Source organism: Ananas comosus, linkage group 12 (assembly GCF_001540865.1).
Source record: "Ananas comosus cultivar F153 linkage group 12, ASM154086v1, whole genome shotgun sequence".
Lineage (NCBI taxonomy): Eukaryota > Viridiplantae > Streptophyta > Magnoliopsida > Poales > Bromeliaceae > Ananas > Ananas comosus.
The window spans coordinates 3544401-3571142 of record NC_033632.1 but is presented as its reverse complement, the minus strand read 5'-3'; the positions used below and the strand labels follow the sequence as shown (position 1 = coordinate 3571142).

The 26742-nt window shown below is 32.2% G+C and overlaps 2 protein-coding genes across 2 annotated transcripts; both read left to right on the top strand.

Moving 5' to 3' along the window:
* Nucleotides 4324-9047, top strand: LOC109718477 ((-)-alpha-terpineol synthase-like). The gene is made up of 7 exons (XM_020244735.1): nucleotides 4324-4548; nucleotides 4946-5213; nucleotides 5367-5748; nucleotides 6067-6285; nucleotides 6576-6714; nucleotides 7845-8090; nucleotides 8973-9047. Exons 1-7 carry the CDS (start codon nucleotides 4324-4326, stop codon nucleotides 9045-9047), a joined length of 1554 nt encoding a protein of 517 aa, XP_020100324.1.
* Nucleotides 12865-16836, top strand: LOC109718476 (terpene synthase 10-like). Its single transcript, XM_020244734.1, has 7 exons — nucleotides 12865-12870; nucleotides 13499-13766; nucleotides 13923-14304; nucleotides 14577-14819; nucleotides 15079-15217; nucleotides 15997-16242; nucleotides 16329-16836. Exons 1-7 carry the CDS (start codon nucleotides 12865-12867, stop codon nucleotides 16620-16622), a joined length of 1578 nt encoding a protein of 525 aa, XP_020100323.1. The 3' UTR covers nucleotides 16623-16836.

Below are 26742 nucleotides of genomic sequence, written 5' to 3'. Positions count from 1 at the left end.
CAGAAAAGGTTAGAATCGAGGATCATCTAATGCTTATCACAGAACAGAGTTAGAGCAAAAGTTTATAGCTATGTGCTTCTCTATTTTTTCCATGGCATATCCAAAACACAGTATTATTATTATTATTATTATTATTATTATTATTATTATTTGAGAGATAGGTAGTACGCTACCCGCTTCGTTTATTTAATTTAAAAATAAGCTTAGCTGGAAATATGAATCAACTGGGATTCGAACTTGGGACCTCGGGTACCAACCACCAAAACACAGTATTATTATATATATAATCCAGCTGCTATTCTTTTAGGAGGATAGGGACTTCGTCCAATCAAATCGTTTTTAATGATAGAGATTCCAAATCGATAATCGGAACCATTGAAATTGATTTAGAGTATTTGAATTATCTAGAAACTAAATTTTATAAATTTTAAAATTTATTTACATCGTGATCAAATTAAAGGATTGCAAAATTAACAGTTTTTGACGGCCTATATGAGCCGTTTGCTTTTTTAACGGTGTAGAGTAATCTAAATCAGTTGAATTTTTGATGGAAAATTTTTTATACTATTTAGATGATGTTTAATAACTTCGATCGTAAATTGAGAAAGTTTAACCTCTATTTTTAGAAGGTCATTTGTTTTTGGCCGTTTATTTTTTGACTCTTCAATGGATTTGATAATGATTTTTAAAAATTACAAAATTCGGTTTTTAAGTATTTCTAATCTTGTAGATCAATTTCAACGGTTCCGATTATCAACTTGAAGTTTTGATCATCCAAAATGACTTGATAAGACAAAAACTTCTATCCTCTTAAGAGGATAGTAGCCGGACTATATATATATATATATATATATATATATATATATATATAGAGAGAGAGAGAGAGAGAGAGAGAGAGAGAGAGAGAGAGAGAGAGCTGAAATGCTATCGGTAGCAAACGGGTTCCGTTGTCATCTATTTGTTTTCGATGATGGGGCCTCCAAATCGACGATCGGTATCGTTGAACATGATCTATACCACTTGAAGTATCTAAAAACTAAATTTTATATTTTTTCGATATTGTTCTCTTGTCCATCAAGTGGATACAAAAATGAATGGCTGAAAATAAATATTCTTTAAAAAGTGATGATAGGAGTCTTGTAATCAAGATCAAGAGCATATAATTTATTCTAAATAGTTTAAAGAACTTTCTAACCAAAATTCAATTGATTTAAATAACTTTACACCGTTAAGCGAGAAAACGCCTTATATCGACCATTAAAACTATAAATTTTGAAACCCTTTGATCATTAAGTCAATGACGTCAAAAAGATTTGAAATTTGATTTCTAAATACTTCAAGTGGTATAGATCATGTTTAACGGTACCGATCGTCGATTGGAGGTTTCATCATCGTAAACAAATGGATGACAACGAAATCTGTTTACTACGAATAGCGTTTCAGCTCAACACTCTCTCTCTCTTTCTCTATATATATATATTTAAGACAATCTCTTCCTAATTTCAAATAGAACCTTATACAATTTGATAATTTAAAAACCAAGTTTCATGTATTACTTCTATCAACTTTTTTTTATTAAATTTTTTTGTTTGTATAACTAAATCCAGAAAAGGTTTGATCAACCTTAGGATGGAGGGTTATAAGATATCAAACTCCTTTTGAATTGTAGACTTTAGCACTTACTCTTTTTTTTTTATTACTAGAGAAGAGTTCATCACTATAATTATGTAGTTACAATTAATTTTCGTAAGATAATATATTTTTGTGAAGGATAAACTTAAATTTATCTCTCTATAAATTATCATACTCTCACTCTTATATCTTGTGGTTTAGAAAATTATATATAATAATTATTTAATTTTATTTTAGTCTTATCGTAATATTTTATTATTAAATAAAATGGCAATAAAGAAAATAAATGTGTACAGTTGAGGAGATAAAGAATATGAATGTGTACAGTTGAAGAATAAAGAAAATAAGTACACACGCTAATTGGAAGTACAAGCACTGGCCCATACTTATCTTCCACAAGTGCCAATTGAATAGAGATCATGTAAATATGTATGCAACCATATTTAATTATATATAGAGCTAGGTTACTATGCTTTCGAAGGCACGAAGATCTCTACGCATAAGTTATTTTCGATAATAAAACATCCAACTCAGCGATCGATTACGTTAGACTTGATATACAATGTCGAAGCTAATTAGACACCAAATTTTATAATTTTGTGATTTTGTTTGCATAGTAAATATATAGCATAAGAATAAACGCCTGAAAATAAAAAAATTATAAAAAATAGTAATAAAAGACAAATCTCAATTCAGAAATATTGATTTTGCTCTTAATAGTAAGTTGAATTTTCTATTATAATATATTTCACATAATTTGAATTGTTTTATATTATTGAACTTATAAATATTCCACATTGGTCATTAAAATAGTTAGTTTTTAGACTTTTGGATCATTTGATAAATGAAGTCGAAAAATTATAAAATTTTATTTTAGTAATTCTAATAGCATATATCATGCCTAACAGAACCGATCGTCTAATTGAATGTTTAATTATTAAAATTAACTTACAAGTATAGAAGCCCCCGTGCTTTCAAAAGCACGTGAGATATATTCTATAGAGCTAGATGTGTGTATATATATATATATATATATATATATATATATGTGTGTATTAAGCTCACGGAATCAATGACAATGGCCCTCCACATTGCATCACCGTCACCCGCACCATCCATCATGCGCCTCACCACAGATCAACGGCTCCGGTGGGAGCTCCTGACCGTCCGATCTCCGACCGATGGCTTGTTTCCTCAGTGCAAGAATGTGCGGGTGCATGCGGTCCTGCGTCGGTCGGCGGATTACAAACCGAGCATATGGGGCAACAATTATATACGGTTCGATAAATCCACTGTGATATCTTATGAGTTCGAACGCCTGGTCTTCCGTCTTTGAGATTAGAAAATTGACTCAGATTTTAAGACTCCAATTAATCTAGTTATCGATCAAAATTTATTTCAGTATAACGCGTTTTATAGGATATATATATATATATATATACGTGGAACTGTGAAGGAACTCGAGAGAGAACATGCACAAAACTTGGCGTAACTTCAGGTTGAAGCGCTTGAGCTCTTCTACTCCAGAGTAGAGGAGAAGAAAGAGTATAAGCAGCTACTTGGTAGAGCACACGTTAGAGAGGTACGCGGTCACATCACCAACGAGGTTACGTGCTCGGTGCATTAGAGAATTGAATGTCAATAGTAGACTACTTAGATTATTCTTTAATAACTCCACAGCTTAACATTTCAGCGCTCGGAGTAAGTCGCATAGAAGAGGAAGGTGACGGTCTATTCTTCGGAGCATGTTTGAGTTGTTTGAAAATTAAACTAACGAGTTCAACCTAAACTTCAACGGGAAGAGTAGAAATTTGACTAGTTTTTATAGACGTTGAACCCATACATATTAAGCAATTTTTCACACCAAGCTATTTTATCAGCAATCATAGTGCTACTGTAAATAAACAAGTTGTCTATTAATTACAGATTTAATTAATTATTTCCTAATTGTTAATCCTTGGCTTAATTAACATAATAATGGAACACTTTGATATTTAGGTACAGGAGATTCTTCGGACTTATTCTCACGTTAATACATCCGTAATAGGAAGCAGAGGTACGCATTCAGTAGATTAAACGATTTGTATCTCAGGTCACGTACGAAATAGAGGAAGAGTTTCACTATTGGTTAGGGCTCAACAACATAACGTAGTTACTCGAGTTCGAATAGTAGTTGTTGGTAACAAAGGAGTAGATAGTACTCGGGGTGAAGGAGGAAGTTGAGCAGGTTAGAGAAACACAGGGAGAGGATGCAGTGTTTAACACCTCGCGGGGTAGTAAACGTTTTGATATATAATTTGATCAATATATTTTGTTAAATCATGTTATTAATTATAACCTACTACAGAATATTAATTAATCTACATATACATATATAGAAATGTAAATAAGGATATGTTTCAAAATCAATAGTACTATATATTATATGCAGAGAGGTTTCATCGATCGGATCAAACGTTCATGTAAAAAGAGAGAATCAACTGATTATTTTGAACTGAAAAAGATGTTTTACTAGTAAGATAGAAGTTTATTTTATAGAAAAGTTAATATAACTTTTAATATATAGTTAAGATTATAAAAACAAGATTATGTTGGTTTATTTTATAGTTTAAATTTATCTTTATCAACTCTTTATTAGAATTGGTATGATATCGGAGCTGCGTGCCGTTGCTGANCACGGAATCAATGACAATGGCCCTCCACATTGCATCACCGTCACCCGCACCATCCATCATGCGCCTCACCACAGATCAACGGCTCCGGTGGGAGCTCCTGACCGTCCGATCTCCGACCGATGGCTTGTTTCCTCAGTGCAAGAATGTGCGGGTGCATGCGGTCCTGCGTCGGTCGGCGGATTACAAACCGAGCATATGGGGCAACAATTATATACAGTCGTTGCCGTGCGTCGAGGCTATAGTATGGTTAAGATTATTTCTCAACTATTTCTATTTAAATTTGATATTTTATTTGGTTGTATTAGAACAAGAATATTAGAATTGATATATAATTTTCAATATAATTAAAAAGATATTTTATTTAAAGATAGAATGATCATTTTGTAGAAAAAGTCAAGTTTTATTAGTCAACTAAGAGAGAAAAATGTACTTGCAAACTAGGCTAGCTACTTTGGAGAGACGTATATACATCATGATAACTAAAACTTTATATAGGAATAAATGTAAAGATATATACATATACATCTAATTAATTATAAGACATCATCCAATATTAATTATTGTACTAAATTGTTTTATATAACTAGTTTAATATATAGTTTTGCATATGATGGGGCGCTCCACAATTTGTAACGTAGGAGAGGGACACAAAGAGATTGGACGAGTTGAAGGAGGAAGTGGGGCTCATGATAGATGAGGAAACAATGGTTGTTGATGATAAGCTTGAGCTCATTGATGCAATACAACAACTCGGGATTGGTTATCACTTTGAGAAGGAGATAAAGCATGCACTGGACTCTATGTTTAGCAAATTAGATGACTTACGCATGGAGACGAAGGATAATGCCTACATAATTGCACTCTTATTCAGGCTTCTTAGAGGACATGGATTTATAGTTTCACAAGGTAATAATACAATTAATTCGGTTCCGAATTGTTAATCCTTTATTAATTAATTTAGACATTAATTATCTGTTGAACAAATAAATGTCATCGTGATACTAACGATTATTTTATCGAACCACACTTTTTAACGAATTGTACATACCCAAGTTGCAGATATTTTTGATCAGTTTAAAGATGAGAAGGGCAGCTTCAAATCCAACTTGAGCAATCAAATTAAAAGTTTGTTGAGTTTGTACGAGGCTTCTTATCTGGCAGTGGAAGGAGAAGATACGCTGAATGAGGCTCGCGACTTTACAATTCGACACCTCAATAATTTCTTATTAGATTCATTAGATGATAACTGTAAGTTAAGAGATTACGTGGCTCGTGCATTGGAGCAACCACTACACTGGCGCATGGAGAGATTGCACACGAGATGCTTCATCGATGAATATGAGAAAGAAGAGGAGATGAGACCTCATCTTCTCGAGTTCGCGAAGTTGGACTTCAATGCGGTTCAAAACACGTACAAGAGAGAGCTCAAGGAAGTGTCAAGGTGCATATATATATATATATATAGGATATTTTGCGCAATATGACTTTATTTAAAACTAGCTATTGATCTAATTAACCTCAGAATTTTAGACTCAGTTAAAAGATTAGAGTTTCTGCCTTCTGGTCCGCAAGCTTAATTGCTTCAACCTAACAACATTAACAAACTAATCTAACTTTATCATATAATACAGTTGTTTAATTTTAATTGCATTATATGTGCTATTTCACCGCATCACAACTGCACGCGAAAAGAACAATACTAATATATATAAGTATATATATAGCTTCTAAATAGGACAAAAATATCTGAAAATTTCAGATGGTGGTTCAATCTGGGGTTATGGGAGAAACTTCCCTTCAGCAGAGATAGATTGATGGAAAACTATCTATTCACTGTCGGGTGGGCTTTTGAGCCGAAGCTTTCGACCTTAAGGCTAGCACATACAAAGGCTAACTCTTTCGTAACAGCAATCGATGATGTCTACGATGTTTACGGCTCCCTCGGCGAGCTCCAGCTTTTCACAGAAGCAGTTGACAGGTCTATATATGAATTCTTTTACTCAGTTTTACTACTACAAATTAAGACATATTTGTATGAACATATGCGAAATCACGCTAATATCATTTGAATTTGAGTTGCTTTGTTCGCTTGACCCTTGAAAACTATACTCTCTTTGCATAAGAACTCAAAAACGTTTATGTTTTTGAAATGGTGTTTGCGCAAACTCTTCATTATATATGTTTAAAGGGGTACATATATATATGTTTAAACAAAATCCCTTTATTTCCTAATTAATATGTTCTTATATATTTTGGTGGTTTTTATAGATGGAATGCACTTGATATTGAGCAATTACCGGAGTACATGAGAATATGTTTCTTAGCACTCTTCAATGCAACAAATGATATAGCTTATGAGGTTATGAAAGAGAAAGGTTTCAATATTCTTCCGTACCTAAAGAGCGCGGTAAAAAAAAAAAAAATTTGTTCCCTCATTTTGCTTTGTCTCTGCGATATTTACCTTAGGAGTTGAGCTGGAATACTATCGGTAGCAAACGGGCTCCGTTGCCACCCATTTGTTTTCGATGATGGAGCCTCCAAATCGACGATCGGCACCGTTAAAAATGATCTATACTACTTGAAGTATCTAGAAATCAAATATCATACTTTTCCGATATTATTTTCTTGTCCATCAAGTGGGCGTAAAAATGAATGGCTGAAAATGAATATCCTCTAAAAAGTGATGATAGAAAATTTGTAATCATGATCGAGAGTATAGATCTTGTTCTAAATATTTTAAAGAATTTTCTAACCAAAATTCAATTGATTTGGATAGCTTTAGACCGTTAAACGAGAAAACCCCTCATATCAACCATTAAAATTACTAATTTTGAAACCCTTTGATCATTAGGTAAATGATGTCGAAAAGATTTGAAATTTGATTTCTAGATACTTCAAGTGATATAGATCATGTTCAACGGTGCCGATCGTCGATTTGAAAGCTCCATCATCGAAAACAAATGAATGGCAACGGAGTCCGTTTGCTACCGATAGCATTCCAGCTCAACTCTTTACCTTAGTATCTATCATTTTGTATTCTTATATAATTTACTAAATTTTCAATTTTCTTAGAAAACTAAGTATCTACTGATCGAGCACATCTTTCAGTACGTAGAATCTAAATATACTCGACAGAATTTATATATGATTTTTATCTCTTTATGCATTTTGATTTCTATTTAAGTTTGATATGCATATAAAATTTATTTTTAATTAATTAGTAATTAAGGGTATTTTATTGCACAAGGAAGGATAAAGTTGTAATAAATAATGCATATATAATGTCTATATATAGACTTATATATCTTTGAAAAATGGAGAGAAATTTGTAATCTTTAATGGGATAATTTTAGATTTATCTGAAAGATGCTAAGTAGGAACTTTCGAAGAAAAAACTTCAAAACTCTGGGATTTATGTAAAGGGCAAAATAATTAGGAACTGCCTATATGAAAATCACCTGTAATTAAAATTCACTAGATTATTTTCACAAAAATTCTCTAACAAATTAAAAAAGTATATATGGTTAATTGATACAGTGGACGGATCTATGCAAAGCATATTTGGTGGAAGCAAAATGGTACGACAAGAGCTACATACCAACACTGGAGGAGAACTTGCAAAATGGATGGTTATCCATGTCCGGCCATGTTGTTCTATCTTATACTTATTGTCTTGCTCCAAATCTCACTCAACAAGATCTAGATCTCTTCCAGGATTATCCGGAAAGCGTGCGGTGGTCATCGATGATTGCCAGACTTTGCAACGATCTCGGTACATCCAAAGTAGGTTAAGTATATCAGTTTGAGGATACAATTTGCACAACAATGTTAAATAACTGTTCTATTCTTGATTCAGTCTGAGCACCAGCGAGGCGATGTCGCGAAATCCATCCACTGCTGCATGCACCACGAAGGCGTCACGGAGGCCGCGGCCCGCGAGCGCATAAAGGAACTGATCTATGATTGCTGGAAAAAGTTGAACGGAGCATGTCTAGCTGACTCCACCTTCAACGAATACTTCACGGCTCTCGTCGTGAAGGGGTCGCGGACGGCGCACTGCTTTTACCAGCATGGAGATGGGTATGGATCGCCAGAGGGAGAAACGAAGGACAGGGTCATCTCCTTGTTGATCGAACCCGTTCAACTTTGAAGGGACGAGTCGCTTGATTTTATCTCCAGGGTTTTAACTAGCTAGGGAAATCACGGCTATGTGTTTGATGTATTGTGATGTGCGTGATTAGCTAGTGTACGAGGTTGTGGCATTTGAAATTTTATTTATTTTGTTCACCAAGTAAAGAAATATGTTTGTTTCTATATATATATATACCTACGGCCGGTGATCTCTTTCCCATTATGGTACTTACTCCTCTTAGCATGCACCGCTGCTCACACCAATATATATGGCGCGACGTGTGCATGGGGATGATATATGCGCGCGTACGTACGGGGTGAAGGAAGAGGCAGGGTCTACATGTTGGAAAAGATCTGCTAAGCATTGAACAAATTGTATTTAGTGGCAAACTGTCTTGTAGTAAGTAGTGAACAAATTCAATTAAGCATGCATGCAGTATATAATTTGCATAAAATAGAGAGCAAATAATATAAAGTATTAATCTAGCCGTCGCATATAGGTCAAGACATGTAATGCACTGTACTAAAAAAGAGATTAATTGTCTCTCTGAGACTACTGGTAGTCATTTCGAGCTAAACATTGAGTCCGTTGGCACGTCTCTAAGATAGCACAAATAATATAGCATAAGATGGAGAATAATTAAGATTCACACTTCAATTTAAAAAGTACTATAATGACTATATCTCTCTCTCTCTCTCTCTCTCTCTCTCTCTATATATATATATATAAGCTGAGAGAAAACATAGAACCAACAAGTTGGTTCGTGGCTATTAAATGCTACTTGAAAAGAAGCAACATTTGTTGACTCCCCAAATGATCTCCAAGAGCTAGTTTGACTGATAAATTAGGCGGTTAGCAGGTAAGAAAAAAATAATTAAACAAAAAGATAAACATAAAAATCAAACGCAAGTAATCCCAAATCTGTTAGCCAGACAGCACTCGGCCCAGCACGTCCCAGCTCGTGCTCACGCATGTGCATAATGGAGTCCACAAATCTGATCTTATCCGTTTGGTTCGGAGTATAAGCGGAGATAACGAAAGTTATCCCCGCTGTTCCGCCAAACAGAATGATTTTTCGCAAGAATATTTTATCTTGGTCAGATTTTGCTATTCCCGGCTATTTCGGAATAGCTTGGAATTTACTATTCCACCATTTTGGTGGAATAGTACTATTCCAATGTTTAATTTCAAATTTTATTAAAATTATAAATTGAATTAAAACTAAATTATATAAATATAATATGTTATATATTATAATATATTATTTTTATTCTAAAATTATTAATTGTACTATATTAATACATATTATTTATTTAAATATTATTATAGTTTTATAATAAATGTATTAAAATTATAATAAATTATGTTTATTAAATTTAAGTTTAAGTAGAATTTTTAAAAAATATAAATTATATTAATAATAAAATTTATTAAATTTATTAAAAAAATTATTTTTATCAAATTTATAATTAATTATAATAAATATTATTAAATTGTTCCCATCCCTATTCTTATTTTAAAATAAAAAATTAAATTTAAAATTTAATTTTTAAATTTTAAATTTTGAATCTCAAAATAAAGTTATAATTTAAATTTCAAATTTAAAATTAAAATTAAAATTTGATGTTTTATATTTTTTCAAATTTAAATTTGATCTTGAACTTAAAGTTGTAAATTTAAAGTTTAAAATTTTTAATTTTAATGTTGTGATTTAAAATTTTAAAATTTAATTCAAATTGTAACTAAAAGTTAAAATTTAAATTTAAAATATAAATATAAAATTTAAAATTCAAATTCAAATATAATAATAGTGGTAATATCATTATTTTTTATTTACAACTAACAACTATCATTCTTATTCTATTTTATCTATCCAAACGCTATTTTTCTTATTTTTGGGAATAATTCAATTTCATTCAAACGTAAAATTAGTCTAGTTTTTGCTGATATTTAAACTTATACCTATCCCTGAAATAGACAATCTTGCCTTTACCCGAACCAAGCAATACCTTAGTTTTGTAGACAAATAACTAAGAGGTGGATACATAAAGAGCTAGCACTTCAATACTTTTTTTTTTTTTTGACCGACCATCCGTAGCACAAATTAACAACAAAGGATTTGATGGTTGGTATCCGAGATCCCAAGTTCGAATTCTAGTTCATATTTCCAGCTAAATTTATTTCTAGATAAAATAAACGATGCGGATAGTATACTACCTGTCTCTAAAAAAAAACACTTCAATCTTTTTTTTGTAAGAAAAATCTAATGATAGATATGGTAGCCGCCAAAAGAGAAACAGTTTAGAGATAACCTTTTTTTGTTGATTGTTTCTCCTTCTAATGTATAGTGATCATGAGTATTACAACAGCGGGCCTCCAAAAAATATCATTCTATATACTTATTCTAATACATAGAGACCTCTCACCAAAATAAAATAGAAAATAAAAAAAGAAAAAAAGAAATCAAATAATTGAATACTTTTTTTTAAGAAAAGCAAACTAAAACAACTTTATTGAAAAAAAAAAAGAAAAGAAGCTACACGCTCTCGTAGTAGTACTCGCTAGGCAGGCCAAGCCAACTTAATTAAAGAGCACTTAATTACAACTCCTTCGGTTGGCTTAATTATTAAGCATATGAATATGAAGGAAGTTCTACTCCTAATTAGACTTCAACTTAAATATAATTTAAACAATACCACTCTAATTAGAGTTATCTCTAACAATGAGAGTGATCAACACGACTGAAACAAGTTCTTTATGCAATAGAATAGAATCATCGCCTCTCTATCCAACACCTTTATATGTTGTAGTGATTGTTTATTTTTTTAGAAATAAATTTAGTTAGAAATATGAAATAATTAGATTTCGAACTTAAAATTTTGGGTATCAACCATCAAGTCTTTTAATACTTGCGCTAGAGACGGTCAGTTTGTTCTGACTAGAGTTGAAAGTGACTTTCTCGTACCATTGGAAAGTGTAAAAATTTATCTCCCTATTATTTTACCCTATTTATCCTCTTTATCCTTTTTGGTTTTGTAAAATAGGCTTATAATGTGTTGCTTTACCAAACAAGTTGGTTTGTGATTGTCTCACCATGACCTTGACTGGAAAAGAGGAGAAAAGAAAGAAAAAAAAAAAAAAAAAGAGAAAATGGGACGAAATTTTTTTGCTCAAAATCAATCGAATTAAAAAATTTTATAAAATTATGACATTGAAATCAAAACTGTCAAATAGCTAGGTAATAAATAGCATAGGTACGTAGGTACGCCATCTTTAATAAAACAGTTTAGATAGGTATGTTTGTTGTAGAATTTTTATTTCTCTTAAAAATAAAAAATAAAAAAGAAAAGTGTGTGCTGTACAAACGGAAATAGGTGCTGGTGACAACTAATCCAAACCATGGTTTGTACTTTTCTTTTAGGCCTAGTGTGATGGCCAAAAATACTATTGTTAAATCATAAAAAATCTAAAATAATTTAGTTAAATTATAAAAATTTTGTTTTATAAATACTTATTTTTTTTTATTTTTTCATCCTAATTTTAAAAAATCTATATTTTACTCTCTTAATATTTTAAATTATTGTATTTATATCCCTCCGTCAGGTTTCTATTATTATTTCATATATTTGTTAAAATTTATACCAAAAATACCTTTCAAAACAATAAAAATATATTAAACAATTATTTTTTATAAAAGAATAAAAATAATTTGATTATTTTGTCATTTCTATTAATGTCATTCCTTAATTTCTGAAAATATTTTAAAATTTTAAGAAAGTAAAATGTAAGTTTTGGAAGTTGGACAAGAAAAATAAAAAAGCCGATTTTTATAGAAAACTTTTCTGTAATTTATCCAAAATATTTAAAAATATTTTTAATCTTTTAGTGTGTGTTTAGATTGGATACAAAAGAAGGGATAAAAGGATTATCCCCTTTCTTGTACCCAAACACAAATTTGGGGGTGGTGGAACAATTGTTCCACCCCAACCCAGTACAAGCCCTCTTGTACCGGGTTGGGTTGGAACAAGTTGTTCCACCCCAAGGGGAACAACTACCCCTCCCGGGAACAACAACTTCTTAGTATTTTTTTACCGACTGTCCCTAACGCGCGCAAGTGGCAAAGAGCTTGGTGGTTGGTACCTGAGGTCCTCAGTTCGAATCCTAATTGATTCACATTTCTAGCTAAGTTTATTTCTAAATGAAATAAACGAAGTGAGTAGCATTTCCTAGTATTTTTTAAACTCGATCACGCTCGTTTGATCTGCTTTCTAACTGCTACATGCAATACAAGGTTCTAAGAAATGCTAAATGAGCCCAAAAAAGGATTGTAAGATTAAAATTTTTAATTCAAAGGTCTCAATCCTTCTCTTTTTAAGATTTAAAATCTGTTTCTGGATTTTTAGCATTAAAAAATAGAAAGTGATAATGCAAGTAAAGAAAAAATTGACCCTTGGATGATGAAGTTGTAAGATTACTTACAACTCCATTTGAGGTGCAGGGCTAACAACCACTCAGAGCATGTTTGGTTCACCTATTTTAGATTATGTAATTAGGATTTGATTTATTGATTTCAATAGTTATTGTTTGTTTTAAAGGAATCAGATTCCATCTCCCATTCTACTCTGAAATGAAAATGATCAAATTCATTTATAGTCCAATCTGGTTTTGAATAACAGATTGGCCCATTCCAAACTAAACTACTCAAATTTTTTTTTCACCAACACTTTTCCTCATCTCCCTTCATCACTTTTCTTTTTCTTAATCAAAATGTTCTTTCAAAAATTCTAGATTTTCATTCTGATATTCATTCCAATAATAAACCAACTATTTTTTTTTGGATGATTCGTCATTTTATTTTTCATTTTAAAGCAATACAATTTTATTTTTTATTTTTATTCCCATCGCAAATCAAACATGCCCTCATTTTCTATTCCCCCAGTTCTCTGCTATATCACTGCCAATAAACCAAAAGAAAAAGAAGTCAATTACTTGTATCCTTTCTTTTCGTGAAATTAATTAAATTTGCAAATGATGGGGCGCTCCACAATTTGTAACTTAGGAGCGAGACGCAAAGAGATTGGACGAGTTGAAGATGGAAGTGGCGCGCATGATAAATGAGGAAACAGTGGTTGTCGATGATAAGCTTGAGCTCATTGATGCATTGCAACAACTCGGGATTGATTATCACTTTGAGAAGGAGATAAAGCATGCACTGGACTCTATATTTAGCAAATTTGATGACATACGCATGGAGACGAAGGATAATGCCTACATAATCGCACTCTTATTCAGGCTTCTTAGAGGACATGGATTTAGAGTTTCACAAGGTAATAATATAATTAATTCGGCTCCTAGCTAATTGTTAATCCTTTATTAATTTATTTGGACATTACCTGCTCAACAAATAAATGTCAACGTGATACTAACGACTATTTTAACAAACCACACCTTTTTAATGAATTATACATATCCATATGTTGCAGATATTTTTGATCAGTTTAAAGATGAGAAGGGCAGCTTCAAATCCAACTTGAGCAATCAAATTAAAAATTTGTTGAGTTTGTACGAGGCTTCTTATCTGGCAGTGGATGGAGAAGATACATTAATTGAGGCGCGGAATTTTACAATTCAGCACCTCAAAAATTTCTTATCATGTTCATCACATGATAGCCGTAAGTTAAGAGATTATGTGGTCAATGCATTAGAGCAACCACTACAATGGCGTGTTGAGAGATTTTACACGAGATGGTTTATCGACGCGTACGAGAAAGAAGAGAAGATAAGGCCTCAACTTCTCGAGTTCGCGAAGTTGGACTTCAATGTGGTTCAAAACACGTACAAGAGAGAGCTCAAGGAAGTGTCAAGGTACATTTATATTCAACACGCATATACGTGTGAGATTACGTAATTTGTTCAAAGCTTTAACTTGATCTAACCCTCGAAGCTTTAAATTAAAAGGGTTAGCAAGCTTATTTCCGCTTAACAACTTAATCAAACCAACCTAGCTTTAACATAAATATTTATATCATATTTAATTTTATTTCAATATATATGCTACCCACTGCAGCACAAATGTACGTGAAAATAATATTATTAGTATATATTATTATATATATATATATATAGCTTCTAATTAGGATGAAAAATTTTGGAAATTTCAGATGGTGGTCCAATCTGAGATTATGGGAGAAGCTTCCTTTCAGTAGAGAAAGATTGGCGGAGAACTATTTATGGTCCGTTGGTTGGGCTTTCGAACCGAAGCATTCGACCTTCAGGCTGGCACAAACAAAGGCTAACTCTCTCATTACTGCAATCGATGATGTCTACGATGTTTACGGCTTTCTCGATGAGCTTGAGCTTTTCACTGAAGCAGTAGACAGGTCCATATATATATATATATATATATATATATATATATATGCAACTTTTTACTCAGTTTTACTACGTACTACAAATTAAGACATATTTTTGCGAAGATACATAAATTAAATTGCACAAATATCATATGAAGTTAAGTTGCTTTGCATGTATGACCCTTGAACTATAAGTTCTTTGCGTGCGAACTCCTAAAAAATTTAAATATTGTTTGTGAACTAAAATATTTATGATATTCGTATATATTTGTGGTGGCTTTTATAGATGGGATGCACTTGATATTAAGCAATTGCCCGAGTATATGAGATTATGTTTTTTAGCACTCTTCAACACAACAAATTATACAGCTTATGAGACAATGAGAGAGAAAGGCCTCAATATCCTTCCATTCCTAAAAAGAGCGGTATTTTTTATTCTCTTATTTTGCTTCACCTCTTTGATTTATCTATCTTAATACTTAACATTTTATCTCTTAATATTATTTTCTAGGTTTTCTAGGTTTTTTTTCAAAATGATCGACTGGGCACATCTTTTTATATAATCTATATATACTCGATGCAAAAACTATATGATTTTTGTCTCTTTAGTGCAGTTAAATTACTATTTAAATTTGATGTGCATATAAGATTTACTTCTAGTGAGGGCACTCTATTACACAAGGAAGGATATAGTTGCAATAAAAAATGCATAGTTGACGTATATACAGCAGTATATCAATAGTTGAAAATTGGAGATAGACAAAGTTAAAATCGAATTTTAAAGTCAAAAACTATTTTAGATGTATTATACGGTTAATTTTAGATGTATTATATATAGCTTTAAAATTTTTTTGTCAAAATTGCAAATTATGTTAGCAAACATCGAGCCGAATAGTTCATTTTAGATTACTTTTTTTTTTTTTGAATTCAAAGAGCATAACTATTAGTTTTTATATGAAAATACAATCACTATCCAATTAAACAGTCAAAAAATAAAGTATTCTATACTGGAATAATGTTGTACTAAAATATATGAATTCTAGAGTAAAAAAATACAATTAAAAATTATTAGTTTCCCAACAGGCCCTAATAAGGGGATGGATATATATAAAAGGCATAAAAATTTATGAACATGTACAAAAATAGATTATTTTTACGAAGCCCTCTAACAAATTTAAAAAGCATATATGTTTAATTGATACAGTGGACAGATTTATGCAAAGCATATTTGGTCGAAGCAAAGTGGTACAACAAAGGCTACATACCAACACTGGAGGAGTACTTGCAAAATGGATTGTTTTCTTCATCTGGCCATGTTATTCTATCTTATGCTTATTGTCTTGTCCCAGATCTCACTCAACATGATCTAGATCTCTTCCAGAATTATCCAGAACTCGTGCAGTGGTCGTCGATGCTTCTCCGACTCTACAATGACCTCGGTACATCCAAAGTAGGTTAAGTACATCAGCTTTAATTGAAGATATCGTTTACACAACAATTAGTGTTAAATAACTATTCTATTTTTGAACGATTCAGCCCGAGCACCAGCGAGGCGATGTCGCGAAATCCATCAACTGCTGCATGCACCACGAAGGGATCACGGAGGCTGCTGCTCGTGAACGCATAAAAGAACTGATTTATGACTGCTTGAAAAAATTAAACGGAGCGCGCCGAGTGGACTCCACTTTCAACAAAAACTTTGCAGACATCGCCATGAACTTGCCACGGACAGCGCACAGTTTTTACATTTATGGAGATGGGTATGGATCATCAGAGGGAGAAACAAAAGATATGATCATCTCTTTGTTGATTGAACCCGTTCAAATTTGATGGGACGGGCCATATAATATAATATCTACATGCATGGTTGAAGTTGGTGAAGAGGGGTGTGTATATATTTGATGTGCTTGATGTGTTTTGATGTGATAGTTAATAGGTGTAGGAAGTGGTGGCATTTGAAATTTCATTTTGTCCGCGGAAATAAAGAAAGATGTGCATGTTTGTTTTGGTATATATGTTCGGTTTATTGGACTAAGCTGTAGCATCTGTATGTCTATTAATTAGTAATCTGCATGCTGATCGATACGAATTACTTACTTAATCTGAAGCTTTAGATTTCAGATTTAAATTCAGATTTCCATTTATAAAAGCAATTAATTAAACACTTGCTCTTTTATTCAAGTCCAAAACAAAAGCTAGCTAGCTCCGCATGTTATTCCAAAGGCAGCTCTTTTGGTCCAATGAACCAAAATATTTTTTTCTGTCCCATTGGACCAAAATATATATTCTCCAAAACTTTTAAAATGTTTGTAAATAAGTTTTATTATAATTATAATGTTTTTATTCATATAAATTTTAATTAGTTTGGACCAACCATCAGTTATTAAAACTAATTTTCATCTCGGCCTGCTTGCAAATCCATGCAGGGCCGTGCCAGGCCGGGCGATCGAATTGCCAGCTAGCCTAGCTTCCACACATTACATAGGGCCCGTTTAGCCTAGCTTCTGAAAAAGTAATTTTTGAAAAAGTGATTTTGATTTGAAAAAATGATTTTAGTTAAAAGCTGTAGAGCATTTGGCTGAATTAAATAAAAGCTATTTTTCTCTATACACGACTCATTCTAGCACTGTTCCTGCCGACTGCCGTGGGTCCGGTGCGCTCTTTCTCTATACACTACTCATTCTAGCACTGTTGCTTACACCGACAGCATTGCTAATCCTCCCCTTTGTTCTTCTGTTTAATTTAATAGCCAAATTTTTAATCCCAAATTTTTAATGGATGAACGTATAATATCCGTATAAATTACGTATCAAATAATTAACGAATCCGTCCTTTAACCCTTTTTTTTAATAAATTTAAAAATTAGACGAGAAATTTTATCCAAATGAAGATGACGGCCTGACATGATGCGGATGCCATGCAAACAGCCACGTTAGCATTTAATTAGACTAAAAGGGATATGTAAGACACTCGGTAGGAAATTTTCAAAAGTAACTCTATAAAATTTAATTTTGGATTCAAATTTTTGAATTTGAATTTGAATTTTTTATTAGAATTTAAAATTGAATTTAGATTTTTTGAATTTAAAATTTAAATTTAGATATAGATTTCGAATTTAATTTCAATTTCAAATTCAAATCTGAATCTAAATTTGCATTTCAAATATAAGTTATTTTTTTTTTAATTTACATTTTAAATTTTAAATTTAAATTTAAATTTAGATTTTGGCTTTATTTTAAATTCTGGATTTATCTTTGAATTAAATTTTAGATTTTGGATTGGAATTTCAAATTCAATTTTAATTTCAAAATCTAAATTAAAATTTGAGTTTGAATTTAAATTTTAAATCTAAATTTAGATTCAAAATTAAATTTCAGTTTAAATTTAAATTCAGACATAAAAATTTAAAATTCAGATTAAATTTAAAATTTTAATTTTGAATTCAAGTTATAACTAAGAGATTGGTTCGAACTATCTTGTAGTGGAGAGCGCATTGTGCATTTTTCATCCCACCCATACGACTAGGGCACATTAGTCTGGTCGAAACGGGCAAGGAGCCGGCCTGGCCTGGCCCGGCCTGGCTTTATATCCTGGCCGGCAGGTAGGGGCCGGGCCGTGCTCCTTCCGGTCCTTTAAATTTTTATTTTCTAATTTTCTTTTAAAAAAAATAAAATAAAAAAGGATAATATATTATTTTTATTTAAATTGATATTTTTTATTAAAAAGTTTAAAATTTTATAAAATAATTATAAAGTAACAACATTTTAATTTTTTTAAATATTTATATTATTATTATTATTATTATTTTTAAAAAATAAATCTTTTGGTCTAATAGACCAAACAATTTTGATCTATTGGACCAAAACCATTCCTCCCAAGGTCCACTGCAAGTTGCCTTGGACCATGGGGTCCGGGCCGTGTGTGCGTGACCCACAGGCCTCTTTTCGGCCTTCCACGGCCCAAACCTGTATCGGGCTAGGCTGCACTGGATCATCGAAGGTGCGGCACGATCAGGCCGCCACAGGTGCTACAGCACAATGCCGTGCTGCAGCCCCGCCTGAAGCCGTGTCGAGGGTGGCTCAGCCGGATTTACGTCCCTACACCACGCCTGCTTCAATCACTAAAATTTCTTTTAGTGCTGAAAAACTTCTTGTTTGCTATACTTCTGGGGAGCTATAGATCTATATAGAGATGTGGTATAAATTAGCCTCAAATAGTTTTAAATAGTACAATTTCATTCAAATAGTATAATTATTATTTCAAACGGTACAATATTTACTCAAAGAGTGACAGTTTCGGCTCAAATAGTGCAATATTGGTCTCAAACAGTGTAATTTTCGTCTTAAAAAATATAATATAATTTTCGTCTGAAAAAATGCAACTTTCATACTACAATGCAACTTTTTTTTCTGAAACAATTTAACTTCATCTTAATAATACAACTTCAGCTTATTCTTCTTTCTTTTTTAATTCTTGATCTTACCTGAAACAGCGACGATATGTAAGATCTTCCTAGAAAAAAAAAATTCTTTATTTTTTTCTTTTTATTCTTTATTTTTTTATCACTTCTATTTTTTTCTGCTATTGCCCCCCTTCCCTCACCCTCTGCCGTAGCCACCATCCTTGTGGGACATGCTCTTCCGCTTCATCATCCTTAAGTCCTTCAGTGCTCTTATCGCCATTGCTATCTACAGTCATGTGCTCCGATACAAGTTCACCTCACGTGATCTATATCATATCTGAGCCGACGTCAGTGGAAGTGTGACCAAGATAAGAGAGTAAAACGCGACGTAAATGTTGGGACGGTGGAGGACAAGGCGAAGTGGGAGGAAGCAAAAAAGAGAAGGAGATAAAAAAACAATGAAGAGGAGGAAGATGAACCGGGAGGAAAAAAAAAAAAAAAGAAGAAAAAAGAAAAAGGAATAAAGATATAATTTTGGTCAATTTTTAAAAAATTCGGATCTAATTTGTAAAATCGAAAATAGTGATATATTTTTGTAAAAATACAAAACTGATAAATTTTTTATATAAATCGGCCAATATAATGGGATGGATTTTAAAATATATATATATAAAATTATGGCATTGAAATCAAAATTGTCAAAGTACAGTAATAAGTAGTTTAGATAGGTTAGTTAAAAGTTGTGAGCTATTTATATTTATATTTATATTTATGAATTGGGAATCCATGAAAGGGCTTTCCGGGTTTGGGGGGCCCCTGTGGGGCCCACTCTATTTTTTTTCATTTCTTTCTCACTCTCTCACAATATTTATTTATAATTTATTTATATATAAATATATTATTTATTTATATTTTCTTATTTTGGGGTTGTGAGGCTCATATTAAATTTTTAAAGAATTAATTACAGATTGGGTTCCAATCTTTTCACTCTTTTTATTTTCGTTCCTAATCTCTAAACTTTACATGTTTTTCGCTTTAATTCCCAAACAATTTTTTAAGAATTAATTTATTTTTCGCTTTAGTTCCCAAACTATTTTTTAAGAATTAATGTATATAATAATATAATATTTGGTAGTTGAATTTTTTTTACCGTGTAAAAAATATTTATTTTGATTTCGAATGCCTTTTGATTAGTCTTATTTTTTATACTTCTAATAATTACTTACTGATTTCTTCGTTAATTTGAAATTTGGGAATCAAATACTTTATTAGTTGTATATGTAACGATAAAAGTTAATGAGGGCATAATTAAGACGTTGCCACTAAAAATACTAAAAATAGTGCTTTCGCTCAGCTTAATTTTTTTTTGTGTAAATTCTTCTATCTTGATGATAATAGAGAAATATTATTTGTCTTTCTTAATACTGTAATGAGATGTTGCTTTATTTTAAACTGATTTATTTATTTTACTTATTAGGTTTAAATATTTTGAGAAAGAAATATACTTTAATTTCATTCTTTGATTTATTATTTAATTTTTAATTATTCAATACGAAGATAAATAATATTTAAAAATGTTATGTATTATAGAAAAAAAAAATGATATTAATAGTTTTAATAATTTACTATTGTATTTACTTCCCGCCGCATCGCGTTGGCCCCTTAACTAGTTTATAGTAATATATAACAGTTTGTGTAGGTTTGTGTAGGTTTGTATGGTATAAAGCTATCCAAATCAATTGAATTTTGGTTAGAAAATTCTTTAAACTATTGAGAACAAGATCTATACTCTTAATCTTGATTACAAACTTCCTATCATCACTTTTTTAAGAATATTCATTTTCAACCGTTTATTTTTATGTCCACTTGATGAACAAGAGAACAACATCGAAAAGATTTGAAATTTGGTTTCTAGATAGTTCATGTGGTATAGATTATGTTCAACGGTGCCAATCGTCGATTTGAAGGATCCATCATCGAAAACAAATGGATGGCAACGAAGCCCATTTGCTACCGATAGCATTCCAGCTCAACACTCTCTCTCTTTCTCTCTCTCTCTCTCTCTCTCTCTATATATATATATATATATATATTTTTTTTCCTCCTCTCCGAAGAGAGAGGCGGAGGCCAAGGCGGCCCACCTCACCTCTGCTCCCTGCGCCCTCGCTCGCGTCCCTGCACCACCTTGCGCCTGCACCTTCGCTTGCGTCCCTGCACCACCCGCCCTTCTCGCCTCCAACCTCACTAAGGCTGCGCTTGTTGCCGCTCTTTGGAATGCCCCTCCTTACCTCCATCCCATGTGCTCTCAACTGCCTCCACTCACCCCCGCTTCTCCTCGTCTTCGACTTCGCCAAGGCTACGCCGCGATCCTCTTTTTCTTCTTTCCAAACCTCCTCCATTGCCTCCGTGGCCCTTTGCGACCCATCTCCATCTTCACTTCCATTGCAGCAGATTTTTCATCCACCAAATTCACTTTTGGGAACCTCACCACCGCCAACGACGACGAAAAGTAAGCGCTTCTTGGCACTAAGANAAATAATTATGCTACTATACTATCAATAGTATCAAGCTCTTGGTACTATTGAGTTTTCGGCCGTTGGATGAAAGGATGTGCGGTTAGGATCATAGCGGTTCCTGGTTAAATTGATAATGGTCTCCTAGGGTTGAGTGGGTGGTTGGTTTAATAGTATAATCTAACGGGTGGAAATGATCAAAGGGTAGATTTAATGGTAGAAAACTCAATAGTACCAAGGACTTGGTACTATTAATAGTATAGTAGCTGGACTCTATATATATATATATATATACATATATAGAGTAGAGCTAGAATACTCCCAAAAGCACCAATGAATTGATGCTTTTGAGTTTTTAGCCTTTGGATGGAAAGATGTAGGGTTGAGATGATGGTGGTAGGTAGTAGTAGGTGGTGGTAGGTGAAATAATATTTGATCCAAAGGCTATTAGTAATTAAGAAGTAAATCCAAGCACTAGAAATTTAGAAGCACCAATGAGATAGTGCTTCTAAAAGTATTCTAGCTCAATTCTATATATATATATATATATATATATATTTTGATTAAGTTCACAAAAAATCAATGACAATGGCGTCGCCTGCACTATCCATCATGCTCCCCACCATAGGCCGACGGCTTATATGTATAGGCAGATTAAGCTCACAAAAAATCAATGACAATGGCCCCCGTCGCCGGCACTATCCATCATGCTCCCCACCATAGGCCGACGGCTTATATATATAGACAGATTAAGTTCACAAAAAATCAATGACAATGGTCCTCGTACATTGCATCACCGTCGCTGCACTATCCATCATGCTCCCCACCATAGGCCGACAGCTCCGATGGGAGCCGCCGACCAACTTTCCGTCCCCGAGTTTTTTTTTCTTTATTGCGAACTTCACTTTTCTTCTCCATAATATTTATAATATATTTTTTAAAGGTGATTTTAATTACTTGTTCGGACTAAGATTGAAACCGAGTAGCTTGCTTTTTCCATTTGAAGTGTGGAAAATACCTCCCTAGCATTTTATCTAATTTTCTTTCCATAAGGCGCTTTAATGTTTAATTTAATTTAATAGTATAGTAATTCGTACTCTGCGACGAGTAGATAATTGAAAAAAAAAAATAGCGACAAAAGAAAAGAAAACAATAATAAAAGAAACGACAATGATAGGTGGATTCATCATTCATCTTATTGATGAAGGTAATAGCAGAAGAAAGAGGAAGAGTAACCGTCACACCTAATGCAAAGGTGTGATTCAGTTCGGTTCAAACAAAAAAAACAAAAAATCCAATTTGGTTCAAGCAAAATGAAGAAAAACTTGAGCTGGTTTAGGATGGAGTCCATACTTGACAGTGATCGATTTTTGTTCAAGCAAAAAAAAAAAAAATTCGGTTAAAAAAAAAAATATGTAGAATAGTTCGACTGGTTAGGCCCAATGCAACAGGTTTTTAAATTTTGAATTTTGAATTTTGAATTTTGAATTTTGAATTTTAAATTTTGAATTTAAAAATTAGCTAAATTACAGAAAACCCCCTTGTAATAACTCGCTTTTTTCACGTTTCTCCCCTGACATTCAAAAACCTACACTTTGCCCCCCTGTAAAATGAAAAATGTTCACAGGGGGGTTACGGTGTGTAAAATGACCATTTTGCCCCTCGCCATTGTCGTCTTCTTCCCCATCTTCCTCAGCCGCCCCATCTTCCGGCTGCGATTCCCACCTCAATCGGCCGCGATTTCTCTCCATTTCCTTCTCCACCTGCTTCCCTTCTCCTCCTGCACCCTCGCCGCCCTCGATTTCGACGACAGTAGGAGAAACCGAGGTGGGCGACAGTAGGAGAAGGGTAAAGAAAGCGAAGGTGAGGCGGCGGAGGACGGCGAAGGGGATGTGGGTGAGGGCGAGGCACTGGAGGACGGCGAGGCGGCTAGGCGGCAAGGCCGCGGCGAGGTGGCGAGCCGGAGAGAGGCGAAGCAACAGGGAGATGGCAGAGGGGTATTTTCGGCATAAAAATATATTTTTTAACGGAATCCTAACGAAACCCTAACGGTAGGGGGTGAAGTGCACATTTTTTATTTTACAGGGGGGCAAAGTGTAGGTTTTTAAATGTCAGGGAGGAAAAGTGAAAAAGCAGGTTATTACAAGGGGGTTTTCTGTAATTTAGTCTTTAAAATTTTAGAAATTTAATTGTTATAAATACTGTGGAATTATATGATCTGTATCCAAACAGCTTAAAAACGAAGCTGTAGAATTTTTTTGTAGTTACAGAATTCCGTATTTCATTTAGACCAAAATCATAGCAAAAAAATTTCATTGAGTTTTTTAACTATGCATTCAAACAGGTCCTTATAGAGAAAATATTCTTTAGGATTAGGAGAGTTATAGGATTTCGTGCAGTTTGAAGAGGTTGTAAACCTAATATTGCTTTTTTAAGTAATGCTATTTTAAGAAAAACTAATAATTTTTGCACTATAACTTCACAACTTCTTGTTCCTTTTTCTTTAATAAAGGTTGAGAGTTTATTTTTCAAATTCAGGCCACAACTCTCTCTCTCTCTCTCTCTCTCTCTCTCTCTCGTCCCGCTACGGCCTAGACCCAATTCAGGCCGGGCCGTGTCGAAATATCTGGCCTAAGGTAATCGGCTAGGCCAGGCCGAGCCAGCACACGTGCTACAGCACCCTTGCTGTGTTTTTGCACTCTTGCTGTGTTGCAGCTCGGCCAGAAGCCATGTTGGGGCGGCCCAGCCCGATTTACATCCCTACATACAATGCCACACTAGCTACAATCATTAACGTATCATTTGGTTCGCTGTCTATTTCAGAAATAGATATAAATTCAAGTATAAATAAGAACTAAACTAATTTTACGTTCGGATAAAAATTAAATTGTCTCCATAAATATGAAAAATAGCGTTTGAATAGATAAAATAAAAAATAAGAAGAATAAAAAATAATAATATTACCCCTCTCATTATATTTGAATTTGAATTGTTAAATTTTATATTTATATTTTTAAATTTCAAATTTCAAAATTAAAAGCTAAAATATAAAATCTTAAATTTTAAAATGCAAAATTTTTAAATTTTAAATTTTAACTTTCAAACTTTAAATTTAAGATTAAATTTAAAAAATATAAATATCAACTTTTAAATTTAAAATTTTTAAAATTTAAAATTTAAAATTTAAAATTTAGAATTGAAAACTGTAAACTTTATTTTGAGATTACAAATTATAAATTTTAAAATTTAAATTTCAAAAATTTAAAATTTTTAAAATTTAAAATTTAAAATTTTTAAAATTTAAAATAGGGGTGGGAAGTGGGATCAGCTATTTCCAACAGTTGTTTTCACCCTTAGCGAGTTATCTGGAGATAATAATTTAATATTAGCTAGATTAATTAATAATTTAAATTTATTAATTACATTAATTAATAATTTAAAATTTTTAATTAGAATTTAATTAATTTTATTTTCTGTTGTTCTAGGGATAAGGGTGAAATAATAATTCCAAACTTATACCAGATTATACGAGCTTATTTTAGATACGCGAGTTCTCAGATACAAAAAATAGCATTTGAATACAAAAAAGAGATACGGGTTTATATTTCCTCTTATTCCCCAACCGAACTGCAAACTGGGCGTAAAATTTTATTTGGCGCTGAAAAACTCGTTTTTGAAACTACTCAGGAGCTGGCGAGCAGTGTGTGAAATTGTCCTACAGCACCAATAGGGAATTACGTCTGGTTCTCTCCCTACTTCGATATTGTGACGATTCTTTGGCTTTTTTTCCCGAAAACGGATGCTCGCCGTGCACGCTTAAAAAGATGTGTATGTTCCCCCAAATGAGACCATTTTTTGTGGGAACAAAACATGTCAGCAAAATCTAATTATTTTTTATTATTGGGAAATAATTTGGAATAAATTATTCTATCAAAAAGTTATTTTAAAATTGACATAAATTAAAATAAAGTAAATTATATAGACATATTATATTATAAATTAAATTAAAGTAAAGTAAATTAGATGAACATAATATGGTAAGATTATAATAAATTATTCTAATAAGTTTATTTAAAAATTAACTCAATTTAATAGTTTTGGTAGCTAATTTATAAATAATTTTTTAATTAAAATATTAAAGTTGAGAGACTTATCTCAAATTGCCGAAAAGGATNGCTAATTTATAAATAATTTTTTAATTAAAATATTAAAGTTGAGAGACTTATCTCAAATTGCCGAAAAGGATGAGGATATTTTTGTCTTAATAAAATTGATTGCAGAAAAAAAAAAAAAAACTATTGTATGCACCTGGCATATATTAACACTCCATATAGCACAATTTATATTAGATGACTGATATTCTAAGATGAAAACTTAATTAAATATATATGGTTTAAAAAGTCTAATAATTTAAATTATATTGAACAAATTACATTTGATAATCTCTAATAAAAGATTTTTATGTATGTGATATATGTACACATACATTTGTTGAAAGAATGTTTATAGGATGTGTTCATAATTTCAAGAGAGAAAAAGAATACATTTTTGTGTATATTTTTGCTTCATACACCGCATAATATATTAAATAATTGATAGATTATATATATGATAATTAGTACTATAAAATAGAATATAATATAAAATATATAAATATAAAATATTTATATTAAATAATTTATTGTACAATATAAATTTTATTTTTAATATATATTTTAGAATCAATTTACATTACAATGATCACATACAAATTTTTTTTTTGAGAAAAAGGTAGCACGCTACCCGCTTCATTCATTCAGAATATGAATTATCACATACAAAATTTTTGTTGGACATTTGGCAAGCTTTCATTGGTCAATTGCCTAATTGGCCTATCAGAATCTTTTCTTAATGTGACTCAATTGCTAATTCATATATTCTATAGATAGGCAATAGATAGATTTGGCAAACTTACATTCAAGCTTCCATTGGTCAATTGCTTAATTGGCCTATCAGAATCTATTTTCTTGATGTGGCCTAATTACCAATTCATGTA